Source organism: Penicillium samsonianum (genome assembly GCF_028829775.1).
Source record: "Penicillium samsonianum strain IBT 33392 chromosome Unknown utg000002l_segment0_segment0, whole genome shotgun sequence".
In the NCBI taxonomy this organism is placed as follows: Eukaryota; Fungi; Ascomycota; class Eurotiomycetes; order Eurotiales; family Aspergillaceae; genus Penicillium; species Penicillium samsonianum.
The window spans coordinates 1,948,580-1,966,613 of NW_026643260.1; the positions used below are offsets into that span (position 1 = coordinate 1,948,580).

Below are 18,034 nucleotides of genomic sequence, written 5' to 3' on the forward strand. Positions count from 1 at the left end.
ATCACAACTTATGTAATCTCCGGGATTACCTAACTAGGTAGTAAGCTCGGTCATGTGATTGCGAAATTCTCACCATCCCGCGACCGAACGCTTCTGGACATGAACTTTCAAAATATCACTACGATAAAAATTCTACTATAAATATATGGACAGTCACCAATGTCTAGAAGCTTGAAAGTGGTGACCCCAAGAGGCAGCAGCGTATGGACCAAGAGGATATTGACGCAGACGCGTTTCGAGATCCTTAGCCGTTGAACAATGCCCTGCTTTGAATTCATCAAATGAGGTATGCCACACAAACGCTACTAATCTCATCGTGTGCCTTTTGGAACCAGGTAGATTGGTTTCGCTCGAAATATCTTTGGGTTGTGTAGTGAACAGGCCGGATTATTTTGCTTTGTTCGTCAACTGTCACTAATCCTGCACAGACAGAGACCATATCGACTACGTCAGGTAGGTTCTCTTCGTCAAGCTCCGATTCGCCAACTTCAACAGTAAGCGCAGCCTGCAGCTCGACTGTGGTGGGTTGTCTTGTTCCGTTAGTGATCCATGCTACGACCTAAATTGCCATCTCTATTTGGTCGGGGACTTGTCCTTTGATTCGCATCATGGCATCGTCATATGCAGAGTCGTATTGTTTAGCCCTCGAGGAAAGGTCTCTCAGGGCAGATCTAATTGCTTTTGGCGACCGTTTACCCACTAACGAATTATGATAGAGTTGCGCTAGTTAGAACGTATACAAGTTAGAGATTTTAAGCCAGTTATTAAAAAGTAATAAGTAAGGCTTGGTGTCAACTCACATTCCGTCAACAGCTTCAGTAATCACATTCGAGATCTACTCTTGTAGATCTTGGTTTCGTGATACGAATGACGGGAGCATTGTCAGATTGTCTTGGAGGTATCTATTCACGTCCTCCTTACTAGCACGAATCTCAAGTGTTGTTTGAACTTCCCGGTTATTCCTGGGATAACCCGTGAGCTTGCAATGAAGCACATGTCACGTCCACACTTAGACTGAAGGCTAAAAACCACGTCTAGGAGGATCTCCCGTGATCTACTAGAGACCTGACATTCGTCTAAAGTGTCGATAACAATGAAAACGCGTGGAAAATGGGATGAGTTCGAGAGTGAATGCACAACTTTTGAAATTTCCCTTATTGATAGTCTTGTTCCCGTGGACATATGTGTATCGTATAATGCCCTCACGCTGCTTGGCATAGTCTGTTGCCCCTGGACCAACTGTTTTAGAAGGTTCCCTACCAGACTGACCGCATCCTGTTCATTATGATGCTGAAAATTACAGTAGATATAAACTATGCCAACGTCGCTATCATTTTCATATCGATCATAGAGCTCGTCAATCAAAATGGATGTTAAAATTGTCTTCCCGGCGCCAGGAATCCCACGGCAAAACAATGTCGGCTTTGAATTCGAGCCCGAGATCCAGGATTTGAACTCAGGTGACTCTAAAAGCCATTGGTCGGTCCCTTGCTCACGTCGACTGATATAGTCATTTTGCAGAGTGGCGTAATTCAAGGGTGATAACCAGCCTAGGACCACTTGGCGTTCGTCGTCTTGATGCTGTACTAATCTCGTGACAATATTTCTCGTTATTTTTCCGTTGAATGCATTCAAAAGTACAACATTGGGGGTGATTCGATGGCGCAGTTCCTGGTTCTCGTTTGGTTCCCATTTCAGGCGTTTCCTGGCCCGCTTCACTAAGTTTTGTTTCGTGTCATTTGAAATTAGGACGCGATAGATATAAATCGTTTTTTCGACATCGGTGAGGACATTGCGGCAGTTTTTTGTTATTCCCTGCAGCTCGGTCTCTTGTTGGCTGCTTAGCTCCTTGCCCGATAAGTCGATTCCCACATCTTGTACTACGAATGATAGGTCTCTGACTCTGCCAAGAATTTAGTTACCAGAAATAAAACGGAAGCGAAAGTAAACCCACCCATCAGAAATCGCCTTGAATTGCGCAGGTACTTCCACAAACTTCTTTCGAATTTTGATCACAGCGATGAAAGTCCCCGACGCCGAAAACCGAAACTATCTTGAGTTTCCACTGCAAAAATACAAATATCTTGGTGAGAAGAATGGATGTCAGATTCAATCGAACAGACAGCTGCGGCTGAGGACTGAAGGGAGAGAAATCTAAGGCTGGGGGTGGAGTTGAGGTGGCGGGGGAGATCGACACGTAGCTGCAGTCTTTAGAAATCAACACGCCATTGGCTGTGTGAATTGATCTAACTAGAACGGGTTTAGGATATTAGTGAGATCGGAGAGGAGATCTGAGATATAGGATCTCAAGAATAAAGTATTGCTACATGTTCACTAGTACATACATACTAGTGAAAGTTAATCTCTGCCCCTTTCATCGCCCCACCGAATACGGGCTTGTTTGTCTCATTTTGAAGTTTCTGAAAGCCTGCTGATCGGAAATCGCCGGTTCCAGCTGAGCAAGACCGGAATTTGCTAAACTTAAAGAGTGATCGACAATTCTGGTTCGTGCATATTTGGGTTGGACACTGATTTTAGACTTTATACTATCTTCACGTCTTCATTAAGGCCCGGGTGGGCCCTTTCAATTTGATAGATTTTCGTTATTAGGTATGTGTCTCTGTTCAACTAAATTCGGAAATTTAATTATAGTCGGGAGGGAGTTCAACCCCGGGGCCCTGGCGCCCCGGCACTCGAGTCCTCAACTACATGTATGAAATGAGGGTCAATAGTACCTAGGTATCTTTTGCCGGTGCTGTAATAGGTAATTGGACTAGTGTCCTTCCGGCAATGCCGATCAGCTGAGTACCCGCTTAAAATTCAAAAGCGGGACTAGTACAGTACTATATCAGATCACAACGGAGAGATTTTCATTCGGGAGGAAGCTAATGAAGTCAGGCCCTTGCATATCTAGTTTCCACTACCAATAATTTTGTACTCGATTAGTGCAATAGGTAGCGAATAAAGTAAATATATTTATATCTCTCTTTCTCTCTTTTTTTGCATTACTCAATCGACTTTCGTATACTCGTTTGAATCCTTGATAATCCTACAGACAATAACACAACACCTGGATTTGAGGTATTATAGGCTTTGCTGCCTCCACATTATCATGACCCTGACAAGGCACGGCCAATCGGCTCATATGAGCACAACACTCCAACTCTTAGGGCGCGTACGTGATTTGAGGAACAAGAGGCGAAACATTGTGCTCAACGGCAACGACCTCGACATTGCTTCCATAGTGGCCGTCGCCCGTCATGGAGTCGAGCCCATTATCAGCACGGACGAGCTGCTCGCCAAGCGGCTGGAGGCCTCCGTCGACACTCTAGCCGATATCATCTCTCAGAAATATGTCATATATGGCGTCAACACCGGTTTCGGAGGCAGTGCCGACACTAGAACCAACGAACTCATCGACCTGCAGACCCATCTGCTCCAATTTATCCAAAGCGGAATCATCACTACCGCTGACAAGGATCCGTCCAGCAACTCGGAGCGGGAACCATCCCACGTCATGCCTCTCGCCTGGGTTCGAGCCGCCATCGTGGCCCGAGCTAATCAGAATCTCAGGGGTCACAGTGCCATCCGCCAGTGTGTGCTCAAGAGCCTGGTTGACCTCCTGCACAATGGCATTACTCCCCTAATTCCACTTAGGGGAACCATTTCTGCATCTGGAGATCTTATGCCCATGGCGTATATTGCCGGAGCAATCATGGGAAACCCAGATGTCTTTGTTCAGGTGGGTAAGGGTGCACAAGCCATAGTTATGCCTTCCTCCGAGGCCTTGAAGATGAGCGGGCTTTCCCCGTCGGGACTCGGTCCAAAGGAGGCACTTGGGCTAATCAATGGCACTGCTCCTTCTGTGGCATTGGCAAGCTTGGCATTGTATGATACGCAGCAACTTGCGTTGTTGTCTCAAATGTTGACGGCTTTCGCTTCCGAGAGCTTGGCGGGAAATGTAGAGTGGGCTCATCCGTTTATTCACGCCACTCGACCCCACGCTGGGCAAATTGAGGTGGCAGGCAATATCCGGCGCTTCTTGAAGGGCTCCAAGTTTGTTGTTGGCTTGGACTCGCAGAAGACATCCGGTGATGGACTCTGCCAAGATCGGTATTCGACAAGAACAGCTCCCCAATGGATTGGACCTTACATCGAGGACCTTCTCTTAGCGCAACATCAGCTCGAAGTGGAGCTCAACTCCACATCAGATAACCCTCTGGTGGACACTAGCAAGCAACACGATGGTTCTAGTGGGAGAGTGTACTCTGGTGGGAATTTCCAAGCAGCTGCCGTCACATCAGCTATGGATAAGGCTCGTTTGGCCATTCAGATGATAGGACGAATGATTTGGTCCCAGGTCACTGAGATTATCAACCCTGCTACAAATAATGGACTCGAGGCAAACCTTAATGCGACTGCACAAGAGAACTTCACCATGAAGGGAATCGACATCAACATGTCAGCGTACATGTCTGAGTTGGCAGCCCTAGCACACCCGGTCTCTGCCCACGTTATGTCAGCCGAGATGCATAATCAGGGTATCAACTCTCTTGCTCTGATTTCAGCTCGACGCACTATGGAGGCTGCGGATCTGTTGGCACATATGAGTGCCTGCCATATATATGTCTCATGCCAGGCTGTTGAGATCCGGGCAAACCACGTCCGATTCCTTTCAAAACTCCGCACCAAGATGGAGGACTTCACCGCAAGCGGAGCCTTGTATGGACTCGGATTGAACGATTTGCAGATTGAGACGCTATGCGCGTCACTCCTCCCCATTGTCCAGTCGAGCTGGTATCGCGCAAACTCCAATACTTGGAAAGACCGTGTCTTGTCTGTGGTTGATGCCGTTATGTCGCCAGTGAACGAATTCGTGGCCACTCACAACCCTGATTGTTCAGTGTCAACAATCCTCGCCTTTAAGAGTCATTTCCAGAGCGTTGTATCCAGCACAGCGGAGGAAATATTTTATCCCGGTCCGACTATTTCCCCCGAGGAGGTTGCTACGCAGCTCGGTGGGGGAACGGCACAGATCTATAACTGGGTGCGCTCGAAGCTGAACATCCCTATGAACTGTGGCCTCCAAGACGATCCTTTGTATAACGCCCAGAAGGGTCTCCCCACAAAGGGCAAAAGGAGCATCGGAACCTCGGTAAGCATGATATATGAGAGCTTGCTTAAGGGTGAAATGATGGATGTGGTTCTAGAGGGTTGGACGCAGGACTAGGCACATTGCACATTAAGGGATTTGAGAGTATTTAATGGTATTTAATGGAATTTAATTCAATCTAAAGAGTCAGGAACGCACTGGATACGCCCAACACAGGCCCAGTATTACGATTACATTGTAATATTAAAGACACTTCCCCAAGTGGTGTGTTGATAGTTTGAGATTTCGCCACCATGTTGCTATTTGGTGAGAAATGCTGTTGAAATAGTACAGTGAGAACTATACTGCATGTAACAAATGGAATAAAAATCTTCTGCAAAGTGATACTATAATATATTACCAGAAATGAAATTGTAAACTCTCGAATATCTTCAAGATAGAAAGAAGCCCATATTCATAGGTTTCTCTCCCTCTCCTATATATCCAGAAACCCCTCAATTGACGAATATGAATTTTCAATGTTATCATAAAGAAGAAGATGAAATGGGGGTGACAACACTAAGTGTTGATTCTATTGACTTAATGCTCCATGTGATACAACGTGATGGTTATTATATGTAGGAATTGGTGTTGTAGATATCAACTGCATCAACGGCGCTAATCTTGATTCTGCAGGAGTTCAAAATTCTTGGCATGCAAGAATTGCATTATGATTCATAGTGCATAAAGCACATTGTACTAGGGTTAGGGTTGAAATCCCAATTCCATGTTAATTTCTGAGAATTAACCGGGATTCTCGACAAAGGCCATAGCATTGATACGAACCCTATGGCCCTCGCGTATTTGCAGACAAGCGCCTGTCAAGTTCGTTAGCTGCCTCAATAAATCCAGCTACGTTCAGTTGAGAGTATTCAGGGCAAAACATCATATCACATGCAACATGATTGATTTTGTTCGCCATCTTGAGGATTTTCAGCAATCGCCAGGGCCGCCGTGTTCCCCTGTGGAAGTCTTCGACGCTTGCTGTTCTGGCTTGGGCTCCTGCAGTCTACGGGCAAGGATATTAATGAAATCTAGGACGAGGCTAAGATCGCTGAGGTAAAACTACAATAGAGTCAAGCTTGAGGCAGTGTAGATGAGTTACGAGAAGACCAATTATGGTAGACAACCTAGGTAGATCCGTATCTAGGCGCTACTATAAAAAGGGCAGCCTCCTGACCTAATAAGGGGAAAGAAAATTTATATAAGAAATCACCCCTGAAAAGAAAGAAACTCCCGCCCGAGACTAATTATATCCGAATAGCACCCTTAAAGCCCTACTGAGGCTTAAATTAGGCAACCCTTTCGGACGAAGTTAATACCGCCCTTAATATCTTAGAAGTTAATAAGCGAAACCTATACCTTAGAATATATAGAATAATAGACCACCGCTATGTAAATGGCTGAACACTATAGCAACTGATTCATCGGGAAAGGTGAGCTAGCAATGAGGTCCAATTGTGAAAATTGCGAAGCAGTGCTGCCGGCAAGCTCTCGAATGATCCTACCATAACGAGTTTCGAGAATACCACTGTCTCGCAATAGTTCTCACATTCTTCGAAAGAAAAAAACATTTCGCCAACTATTACAATACCAGCCCGTGGATGGCCCACGTGTATGCTAGCCTTGGCAACAAAGGCACCGGGAAAGCCGGGTGCCTTGACTTTAGGTTCCACTTGCCGAAAGCATGGCACTCATTGCGCTCCAGACTGTGGTTCAATTGAAACACAACCAAAGCTTAGCCAAAGCTTAGCGCTCGGGCTTCTGTATTGTACTAGTCGTACATTAATCAACATTCCGTATTGGCGCGCTCGACTTAATCACTGGATGCAGACCACCCTCATCGACAATAAAATACACCCGCTGAGCTTAGCATCTGCTCTGCAGAGAGAAGATGCAATTTCCACACGCCGATCGAACACGTGCTGATTGAAGCCAATACGCGATCGAGATCATACACGTGTGTAGGTCACAGTATAGGCTTCAGCCATACTGACAAGTATAAATAAAGATGGGCTGTTAGTCGGTCAATGTCACTATTTCAAAATCACTTGATTACTATTTCAGTTCCGGAAAGATGGGCTTCCTAACCAAGGCAGCCACTGCCATGGCCGTTGTATCTACGGCCTCCGCTCAGTATACCCTCCCGGATAGCCAGGTCCCCTATCAGGGTGGCAACGTCTTCAAGGCGAACGACCCTGAGCTCAAGAATTTCACCTTCACCTACAAGACTCCGTTCGAGCCTAAGCAGTATGGCGGTTACTACTCCTGGGCCGTCAATAACAAAACTGTCGCTGGTGCCAACTTCACCGGTCCTCACATGGAGCCCGGCTACGACTACATCCCCGAAGGTGCCTTGACCACCCACCCTTACTTCATCATCAACGAGGGGAATCCCAAGGTCATCAACAAGACGAAACTCTTTGGCGACCATCATCCTAGCCGTGCCCACCCCCGTGACCTTCGGGACGATCGAAGCATAGGCAAGGACGGTGAAGGCAAGGGCGGTGAGGGCAAGGTCAAAAAGATCCTTCACGTTATGTTTGAGAACGAGGTCTATAGCTGGACCATGTCCTCCCCTTATTGGCAGATGCTCGCCACTAAGGGAAAGTCTCTGACCAACTTCCATGCCATTACCCATCCTTCATTGCCAAACTACGCTGCGATTGTGGCTGGTGACTTTTTCGGCTTGGCCAATGAAGACTTCTACAATGTCAACGCTACCACCATCTATGACCTACTTGACGCTAAGGACATGTCCTACGCCTCATACAACGAGTGGTACAACCCGATTGAGACCCATCGAGGCCCTAAAGACTGCAACAATTACATCTTTAACGGCCCCTACGACAACACCAACCCGAAATGGTCTTCCCCTCTCTACCGCCGTCTCGATGTCCCCGCTCTGCTCTTCAGCACTTACACCACCAACTACGACCGCTGCTCAAAGCTCTATGATGCAAACAACACCTTCGCCGAGCACGTCAAGACCCACGCCTTGCCTGAGTACTCATACTATGTTCCTGATATGCTCCATAACTGCCACGACCCTGAGTCCAACAGCGTCTACATCAACCAGCCCTCCACCGGTGCTATCTGGTTCAACTCGTGGCTTGACCTGTACCTCCCCGAATTAGAAGCTCAAGGCACACTTGTGGTTGCTACCTTCGACGAGGCCACCTGGCAGAATGATGATGACTCCACCCCCAACAACGATAATCACATCGTGACCATGCTATTCGGTGCCGGTGTCACCCCTGACACCAAGGACGACACCTATATCACTACCTACGGTCTCCTCCGTGGTGCCATCCAGAACTTCGGCCTGGGTTCTCTCGGTCGTAACGACACCAACGCCACCAATGGCAATCTGTATGACCTGATCTACTAGGTACTCAGTCCCTTTGCGGCTGCTAGGCGCGACAAGAAGTCTTTCTTTTACATTTCCCTGTCCAAGTGCGTCTCTTGTATATCCTGACTTGTGAAACTGTGCAATCGATGAGTGGAGAGTTTTAATTCGTGGTAGACATCTCTTTTTCTTTAGATAACTTAACTTGAGGAACCATCTCATTTTTTTATAATTTGCGCTACAAACATTTTGCTCTCTTTCCTATAATCCTCAAGTTGACCTATAAATTTCTGTATTTTATGCCGAACTGGGGATTCCTGTTCAGAGAAGGAAAGTATTCGAGCATAGCGATATCCAGGTGAAACAGAAGTGACGTAGATACATTATTATGATAGAGGACAATAAAGCTGTAGACAGCAATAATTTAAATCTTGAACCATACATTTGTGCATCCTAGGTTGGTTGGCAAATTGTTGGTATTGACGGGCGAGGGTCTATTCAGGGTCGCCCTCTGAGTTGGGGGCTTGGGGGGTCCTCCTTGCTCGACCGGGGTGGGTCTGCCAATGTGTTCTCCAATTAGCTTGGCAAAGCTTAGAACGTGGACCAGACATCCATGGATGTGGTAGGTAGCTAGGTAGTCCGGAGACTTCTTAGAGTTTGGAGCTTGGACAGCATAAAACGGGTGCCTAGAGTACCAACTATATTCTAGAATGCTTAATACTCATAAACGTGTTCTATACAAGCTGGGAAACCTGTGAGGTCGGTCGGAAAGTGGGTCTACTATGGTAGTAGCTCGACCAGGGAATTGGGTTTAGGCATCAAGAATGCTGCATATGTTTAAAGCAATGATCACCTCTATGCTCAATCAAATGTAAAAACGCTTGATATCTGTCTTCATTTCTGTAGAAAACAATTAACATAACCACTTTGTAATGACTGATTTTTTTTTCACTTACCTTAGATCATTGCACCCTAATTCCTAGCAGAATGAAGAAAAAAATCCGTGCACCGTCTAAAAGCTTAATGCCTTGCTTAATTTCCTTCTCCAATCAGGGCCACGGAAAATCAGCCATCTCTCTGACAGGACGGCCGGACGGCCCACTTCATCCAACAGCAAAACAAAGTATTGCCACGAGGTCTGGAAATCGCATTTCATTAGATAGATTCTCTGAACGAATTTTTCGAGGAGAGAACTGGTAAATGGCAAACAGGATTTTGAAAACAAAGGGATATGGGGTTGGAAATATATAGCACGTGTCGACCGACGGAGACACGCCTATAAAACCTATCGGCCCTGGAGGACATTCAAATACCGTGTCATTTATTTAGTTAGATTCGTGAAAAGATTGCAGAGTTCGCGATGTCAACCGTCAAAAGCATTGTTTTGGCCTTGGCTGTAGCGGCTAGTGCCACCGCCTCCTCTGACTCTAAAGGCCACGCAGGAAGTGATGTGCTCACCGTCGGTGTTCTTGGCGGTATTGTTATCATTCCTAACTAGATATGTTCCCTGGACCGACTTGACTAACATTCACAACCTTTATTAGATTACGGCTGGACTGGCTGGGAGCCCGCTCCGGTGAACTTCTGCAACAATGTGATGCCCCGCCTGATCGCTAATAACATCACTATTCCTCGCGAGCTCCAGAATGACTGTGATGCTGGTGACCGTGGAAACATCGCTAATGCCACCGCGGAGCAAAGTAGGTTTATATTTACTCACCTTTTTCCATACGAATGGGCTCTGCTAACTGAATGGGCAGCTGCTACCGCATCTTATATCGGCAAGGTTTGCGCCATGAAGAACTGCAGCGCCATCGTGTCCGTCGGTGATAACTTTTACTCAAGCGCCATTGACTTCACCACTGGCGGTGTTAGTCGCTTTGAAAAAGCTTGGTCCACCATGTACAATGGCGGAATCTTCAACAACACCCGCTGGTACCAAACATTGGGTAACCACGACATTGTCAAGGGCCAAGCTGGTGTGGACTTTCAGACCAAGATAGCCCCCCTATACGACAGCAGATGGTATTTTGGTACTGAGGGACTTCCCTATTATACCTATGACCTGGCTGGCGAGGACTGGAAGGCCACCTTTGCAGTGGTGGACTCGGATTGTTTCATCAACGCCTACCAAAAGAACACCTCAGTTTACCAGAACGACTACACCCTATCCTGCCACAAAGATAAGCAGGTCCAGGTCGACTTTGTCGAGCAGGCCTTCGCTAAGTCTGATGCTCAATGGAAGTTCCTGCAAATCCACCACGGCTATGTCTCCTCCAGCACCAACTTCACTGAGCTTTCTCCGTTTGTTGAGATCGTTGAGAAGTATAACGGCATTGTTGTTAATGGTCACGATCACTGCCTCGCTCACTATCACCTTAACAACACCAACTTCATTCTCACTGGTGGTTCGGGATACGCTGAGCCCGGAGACTGCAACAACGGCGTTGCCTTGGGCCCCTTTGCAAAGTTCCTTGGTGCCAACTCCCAGGGTGCTGGTAACGGTTTTGTCACCATGGACATCAGTAAGAAGTCAGTCAACGTTGAGTACTACGCTCGTGACATGTCCTATGAAGGTGGTGACCTATACCCTGTTAAGAACCAGATGGAGCCTATCTACTCGTTCGTTGTCGATGCTAAGAATTGAGCTCATCTAGCCTGATGGGGGATTTTATATCCCGCGATTTTCTTTCACTTCCTGATACCCTTGCAAAAGGGACAGGTGGTGATGTTTCACCTAAGGCTACACAAGACTAAATGATGAATGGATTCAGATTTTTCAAATTTGTATTACAGGGAGCCTTTTTGAAGTAACGGGCCGAGTAGTGTTCGGTTTTTATTTTTGCTATATTTTCAATAAAATGCCAGATAGCTTCAAAATAAACGAGGATATTTTACCGACTCTCTCCTTTTACCCCCGTATTGGTACTTTTGGAATTCAGGCTCATAACATCTGATGATTTTATACTATGATGCAGCTAGGGGTTAGTGCGGCGGTCGTGCGATAGAAAGTGATTCCCACCCTAGTTCCCACCCTGGTTCTCAACCCGTCTATGTGCACGCGCCGCTCTCACCCCGAGTCGCGCGACGCTAAAACTGTTCACCCTCGCTAACGTGCCACCACGAATCGATTTAATTTACAACTCATATTTGTTAGAAATGAAAAGCAAGCACATACGACCATAGGGTGTGGAAAACAGGGCTTCCCATCCGCTCAGCCGTACTTAAGCCACATGATGAACGCGACCGATAAAAAAGAAGCCTTGATCATCAAAAGCAGCAAGAGCTACTTCACTAGGGTGAGTGTGGGCGATTTGGGTGCTTGAGGTGATTGAGGTGCGTTGGGTGACTGACGGGTGAGAACGTGAGCAAGGTCTTGGCACTACCACAACCACAACACAAAGACCCAGCTTGGGGATGCAGAATTTGTTGCATTACCCGTGAACACGTTAGTTACAGTCCTGTAGGGATTGCCAATGGATGGGTAAAAATTAGATTAGCTTGTCTCAAGCTTCGGGAACCAAATTGAAGGACTAAGATGGTAGAACTGATTTCGAATATCAATACATACGTTTCTAGATTAATGCGTTATATATTATGAAGATTGTCTAAATTCAAAATCCAGTATACTGTAGTAATGCTGCGAAGGAAAACTTCCAGTTAGCCGGCGCGATAAGTCCCGATAAGGTCAATGCTACATCTCCTCCACGGTCAGACCAGCGTACCGAAAGTGGCCTTCGGCGCTTTCCCGCGTTGAGCCAACGGCATCAACGCACCATTCCAGAAAATGATCGAACCCTTGGTCCGGGTTCTCTTCGCAGGAATACTAACTCCGCCGGATGAAAGCCTTAACTTCAGCAAAGAACTTTTCAATAGGATTCAAGTCAGGAGAATATGGAAGCAAATATACTAGCTTGACGCTGGCTTCAGAGCATAACTGTTCTATTCGGACCGAGTAAAGAAAAGATGTCCATGACCAACACTGACTTCGGCTCGGGCCGTTTCCGACAGTGCTGGAGAAAATGCTCAATATAATCCTCGAAATTCACCAATCGAGAAGCTTAGCAAGTCTCTGTGGAACACACCATTCTTTACAGAGGAATGGTAGCCTGTATATCGCTTGATTAGTGGCATCCCATACCAGCAAAGCAAGATCCACCAGATTTTAGGCAGGAACTGTCCGACTTACAGCTGATTGTGCAGAGTAGAGAATATTGAGTTTGTTGACTATTTGGAGAGTAGACGTATGATCTGGGCCTAGGGCCTTCTCATAGCCTGCCAGTGCTCGTAGGTACATCTCCTCTGCCTCTTTCAGCCTTCCCTGATTAGAGTATAGACTCCCAAGGTTGTTGACTACCTGGAGAGTAGACGTATTATCTGGACCTCGGGCTTTCTCACAGCCTTCTAGTGCTCGGCGGTGCATGGCTTCTTTCTCTTCGTACTTGCCTTGTTGTCCACCAAGCACTGAACCAAGATCCTCGACCTTATCGGTCTCAAGTATCAATCAATCAATCAATCAAAGCTCAATTAACCTGTTGCAGTCTAACTAGTTGCGTATGACTATGCAGGCGCTTCATCCAGCTGAAGCAAGAACTCGAAGCCAAACGCCGAGCTGGGATTTCTTCCAGAGAGTATACAGTTAGATGCTGATCGTAAAGAATGTGGAATCAGCCCATTCCTGTAACCCGTAAACCCACAAACCCATACCCATGCCCATACATAAGAAATATATAACGATCGCCATGGAGTGCACCCTCCATCTTCCATCTCTCACTTCTCACTCTCCCCTTCCATCCTCTGCAACCTCCCCCTGCCTCAGTTTTAATTGATGGAGTCGTTCTCCTGGCCAGTTGATTGGCATGTTTGTCGACTCTGGCTGAGTTCTCGTTTCACAGCATCTTTTCTCGTCACTGGCTAATACCCATCGTCTTCCACACCTAGATCCATTGCCGCGAGGCCTCTCGGTTCGTCGTCGTCGTCCTCCTCGGGTGTCACATACTGGAACTGTTGGAGGAGACCTGTTCGGTGCATGAAGTTGACCACGTAGCCGGTGGCCTGCGGGTTCGACACGATCTTGTCGTTCGGTCTCAAGTAACTGTGAGACGATCGATTCATGTCCGTTCCATATCGCATACCATAGCGGCGTCAAACCAAATGTGTCCTTCGCGTCCGGCCGGACGTTTTCGTTCTTGAGCAGCCGGCTGACAACGAATTCATGTCCGTTCCGTGCCGCCCACGATAGCGGCGTCCGTCCATCTTTGTTCTTCGCGTCCGGCTCTCCCTTTTCAATCCGGACGAGCTGTGCGAAAATCGCGTCATATCCGTTCCTTACCGCATACAACAACGGCGCACGTCCATCTTTGTCCTGATGGGTTGACCTTTACGGTCCTAAGGAACTTTGTGACAACGTCTTCGTGTCCGTTCTGTGCCGCGCATGATAGCGGCGTCCGTCCACTTCTGTCCATCGCGTCCGGCTCAACCTTTTCAATCCGGAGGAGCTCTATGACAACGTCTTTACGTCCGTTCTGTGCCGCCCATGATAGCGGCGTCCGGTCATCTTTGTCCTTCGCGTGCGGGTCGACCTTGTCGGTCCCAAAGAGCAGTGTGACAATCGCGATATATCTGTTCTGTGCCGCCCCCGATAGCGGCCTCCTTCCATCAATATCCTTCGCGTCCGGCTCGACCTCTTCAGTCTGGAGGAGCTGTGTGACAATCGCTTCATGTCCGTTCCATGCCGCACAATACAGCGGCGTCCATTCAATATTGTTCTTCGCATTCAGGCCGACCTCTCCGGCCTCGAGGCTCTCATTGATAACGGCTTCATCTCCGTTATATGCCGCATACCATAGAGTCAACCTGAGCTGAGGTATCATCAAAGGCATAACACAAAGTAGAGCTTCCTGTCTTGAGCCTAATTGCATCTCCGTTAATAGTCCAACAATCTCAATCACCGGGCTATTCTCGACACGAAAAGGTTCAGCTTCTTGGACATCAATGGGCCCAATGTCATCCACAATATCAAGGATACTTGTGATGAGTGATGCAAATACTTCTTGGGCGCATGGTGACACAAGCGAACATTTGCTCGGAGCGAACAGAAGGCTGACTACCGTGGAGTCTTGAACATTTGCAAAATGTGCAGCTTTCCCACCAACGAAACGAACCAGATATTTATTCTCCTTCTTTTTCCACACAGTACTCGCGTCTTCAATGTCAGCGGATACACTGCGTAGAGCGTAATCTACGGAAGTGATACTGTTGAAATCATCACCGAGCCATATCTTCAAATCTAGTCGCTTATTTTGATCACTTGGAACGATCCGTCGGGCCTGGATATCAATAGCTGTCGACTTCTTGAGACCAGTCACCGGGTCTCCGGTTTCTATTATTCGATCAGACTTCAGTGACCAAACCCACGGTCCTAGGATCCCTTCCAGTTCTTGTTTATCTTTGAACATCCAAGGGCTTTGTGGATCTCGATGAGCCAATTCAAGGTAAACGGTATGCTTCTTCCCAGATGTCGAATTGACATTGGTTTGTTCGCAGAGAGTGCAATCAATGCCCCAAAACATCGATGTGGCATTCTTCCACGTTTTCTTAATCTTGGCCTTGGAGAAAATCGTTTTCACGGTAGCCTCAATCAAAGCAGCTAGCTGCTGGCTCTTGCTTCAGACCACGACCATTTCACTCTTGAAATTCCTCGTAGGGAGATGGATAAAGCAGATGAAACAGTAAGCGAAGTGATTCGGGTTCGATACACTAATAATATAGCGGCGGCGTTCTTGGGCTCGTGGGAGAATGGATGTTGAACACTGATTTTATTTGGACCATAGAGTCTCCAGAAGTGACGGCACGGGGGATCAGGATTGGTGGATGACCGGACAGATGATGTTCTGATGTCATTTTGAATAGCGGGTCGGCCAATACGCAAGGCGAGCCAGTCTAGTTCGTGGCCAAGAACCTCATCCGGAAACTTTGTAAAGCAGTTGTCCTCAGATTCTAATCGCTACGAGCGGAGTGTAGCTCGTGCCATGCTCATGCCCAGAATTGCTCCCAGTTGGGCTACGGAGACTGCCGAATGTATACCTCGAAGGCCGGTGAACTATAAGATAAAGCCAGAGAAAGTCGTTCTAATAGCTATCCAGACTCCAAAATTTGATTCCTCGGACCCGTGATCTCTCCTTGAAGTTGTATACTTCTCCAATTTTCTTTTGCAATCCGTGTAAGAGAAGGCGTCGAAGGTTTGGTCACCGATAATTTGACCCCCAGGCTGTACCCAATACATTATGGATGATTTGTTGAGGTCTTCCTCTTCTTTCTCTTCTTTCCGAAGCCAAGCATCTTCTTTAGTGCTCTGGCCTATAAGAAATGCGCAATGAAACATCCCACCGCAGACAAGAAGAGTCTCGATAATCACAAGGGGGCAGGCATAGGATTCTGGGGGACTACCATCCTTGCCCCATTTCAGGTGGTATGTCACAACAACAGCGAACACCAAAACACCAAGTTGCAGAATCAGGCCAATAAGAGCAATTGCTTTGAAAACGGTGGTTGGTCGTTTCTTGATTCCGATGTTAAGAGAGAGATTCCTCGTCCATTGCCTTCTCGTTTAGCCTTTCCTCTGGTTGATATATGTTACAGTATAACACTACTGAGAAGAAGCTCAACATGGCCCCAAGATGCACATAAGAGGTCCTTCTCATTTGGCCAGCTCTCCTAACGGATATCTCTCGGCGCGGCCTGCCGATAGATCAAAATACCTATCTTTACACAATATTGTTGCTGGGTGACCATGTGGCAATAAATCAGTCACATCGATTGGGATGCAGTTGATATCCAGTTTCCATGCCATCTGCGTTGGATGGTCGGTATTGGCGGTGGAGCACCGAGCAAGTCGCCCAATACCGTAATACGCATGTGTATTGTATTTTCCAAAACCTTGGAACAGCCCAATATAAAGACCGTCGCGCCCCTTGAATCTCGACCACATCTCAAATTTTCAATCACATCACCTCCTTTTCCAATGGCAAAGACTCTGGAGGAATTCGCTCAATTAGAGCCACTCTGGGATAAAGCGATCCAATCTCCAGCGGAAATTTCAACCGAGGAAAAGCACCGAATGATGGAATGGCCGCCTCGTGCGGAGATGGAAGACACCACCCAGAAAGCCCTCGGAATTTCAGTCGACGAACTGGTTCAAAAGGCTGCCACGACTCCAGAGTCTCTAACATACCCGGAATGTCGTCTGATACGTGACAATTTCCGTATGTTGGGATACAGGGACCTGAGTGATCGATGGGAATGGCCGTTTATGCGGCCCGATCTTCAAACCAAGAAAAGGCAAGCAGAAGAGGCAGCCTTGCCATCACTGGAGCGAGAGGCCATTCGGAACTTAAACGAGGTCTTCTACGAGAATGAAACGACAGAGCTTGGCGCAAGACATGCAAAGCGAAAGCCACTAGTATTCGGTATGCCGCCCGAGTGGATACAAAGAATCATCGACCAAGGGGATGACAAGAGTTGGGGCTATGTATTCTACCATCACAAAGATATAGCCGGATGGAAGGAATTTTTGGAGCTCTTTAATAGCATGCTCGATATGGGTCCATTTCTTGATGGGGCCACAGAAATTAAAGATTTCAAATTGGCGCAATTTATCCTATTCGAGACGGCAGAAAGTGACATCAGCCATCTGCGACAGTGAGTGTTGCTTCTATATAATATTGAAAGCAAGTATTAACGCATAAGCTAGGGATTTTCTCAGTCGGCGCGAGAGAGGCGATTTAAGGACTGGAATCCTCAAGAACGTGTTCTTCTTGTTAACAGATGAAGCTCGACAATCATTTGCCACCTATGGGGATGAACAGTTTGTTGGTTATGTTTGGGCGATCGACCCTGAGTGGTCTTCTTCGGGTCCCGATGGGGATGGTTACGACGGCCGACTCAAAATCAATGCACCCCAAATCTTCTGGCGGTTCTACGAGTTCATGTCGAGCCCTGACCCCTCTTTTTCACTCAAGAATATTTGGCGTGACTTTCATGCTGTCAATACCGAAAAAACATATCCTAGATGCTTTCCGGAGCCGACTGCGTGGCATTTCACGAACCTTGATAAGCCCGCCTGGCCTTTCAACTAACTTCCCTGGAGTTCCAGGTGCGATTGTTAGTCTGGTAGCCTGCTGATTTTATCTCCTCGTGTCCTCTTCTTGCTGCAGCCAGCAAAGTCCAACAAGTGTTACGACGAACGTCTTAGCTTGTCCAATACAGTCACTCTTTATCTACTTGAATTTACATTTTGTTGGTATATGTCAAATCCAGGCCACAATTAGATCTGCATCACCACTAGACCACAGCAACAGACATCCGAAGCCTAAGAGAATAATAGTAGAATACTAATTGTTTGTGCTTAAAGTCAAAGGAAGTATTACGCGTGACAAAACAGGGGGATAGATCAAAGCTGATATCGTAGGTGGTTGAGAAGGCGATGGAGCGAGCAAAATATAGGAAAAGCCCATATAGATGAGCAAGGACGG

The 18,034-nt window shown here is 47.1% G+C and overlaps 5 protein-coding genes across 5 annotated transcripts; 4 read left to right on the top strand and 1 right to left on the bottom strand.

The window, feature by feature from the left end:
• Window positions 1–3,112: 3,112 nt before the first annotated feature.
• Window positions 3,113–5,230, top strand: N7471_002585 (aromatic amino acid ammonia-lyase; the record flags this gene model as incomplete). The annotated part of the gene is made up of 1 exon (XM_057275305.1): window positions 3,113–5,230. One exon carries the CDS (start codon window positions 3,113–3,115, stop codon window positions 5,228–5,230), a length of 2,118 nt encoding a protein of 705 aa, XP_057139943.1.
• A 1,999-nt stretch (window positions 5,231–7,229) lies between these two features.
• On the top strand, window positions 7,230–8,543 carry N7471_002586 (uncharacterized protein; the record flags this gene model as incomplete). Its single annotated transcript, XM_057275306.1, has 1 exon — window positions 7,230–8,543. One exon carries the CDS (start codon window positions 7,230–7,232, stop codon window positions 8,541–8,543), a length of 1,314 nt encoding a protein of 437 aa, XP_057139944.1.
• Window positions 8,544–9,861: 1,318 nt separating this feature from the next.
• Window positions 9,862–11,148, top strand: N7471_002587 (uncharacterized protein; the record flags this gene model as incomplete). Its single annotated transcript, XM_057275307.1, has 2 exons — window positions 9,862–9,976; window positions 10,046–11,148. The coding sequence occupies 2 exons, from the start codon at window positions 9,862–9,864 to the stop codon at window positions 11,146–11,148; spliced, it is 1,218 nt and encodes a 405-aa protein (XP_057139945.1).
• Window positions 11,149–13,816: 2,668 nt separating this feature from the next.
• Window positions 13,817–15,073, bottom strand: N7471_002588 (ankyrin repeat domain-containing protein; the record flags this gene model as incomplete). The annotated part of the gene is made up of 1 exon (XM_057275308.1): window positions 13,817–15,073. The coding sequence occupies one exon, from the start codon at window positions 15,071–15,073 to the stop codon at window positions 13,817–13,819; it is 1,257 nt and encodes a 418-aa protein (XP_057139946.1).
• Window positions 15,074–16,524: 1,451 nt separating this feature from the next.
• N7471_002589 (uncharacterized protein) lies at window positions 16,525–17,638 on the top strand (the record flags this gene model as incomplete). Its single annotated transcript, XM_057275309.1, has 2 exons — window positions 16,525–17,201; window positions 17,254–17,638. The coding sequence occupies 2 exons, from the start codon at window positions 16,525–16,527 to the stop codon at window positions 17,636–17,638; spliced, it is 1,062 nt and encodes a 353-aa protein (XP_057139947.1).
• Window positions 17,639–18,034: the final 396 nt, after the last annotated feature.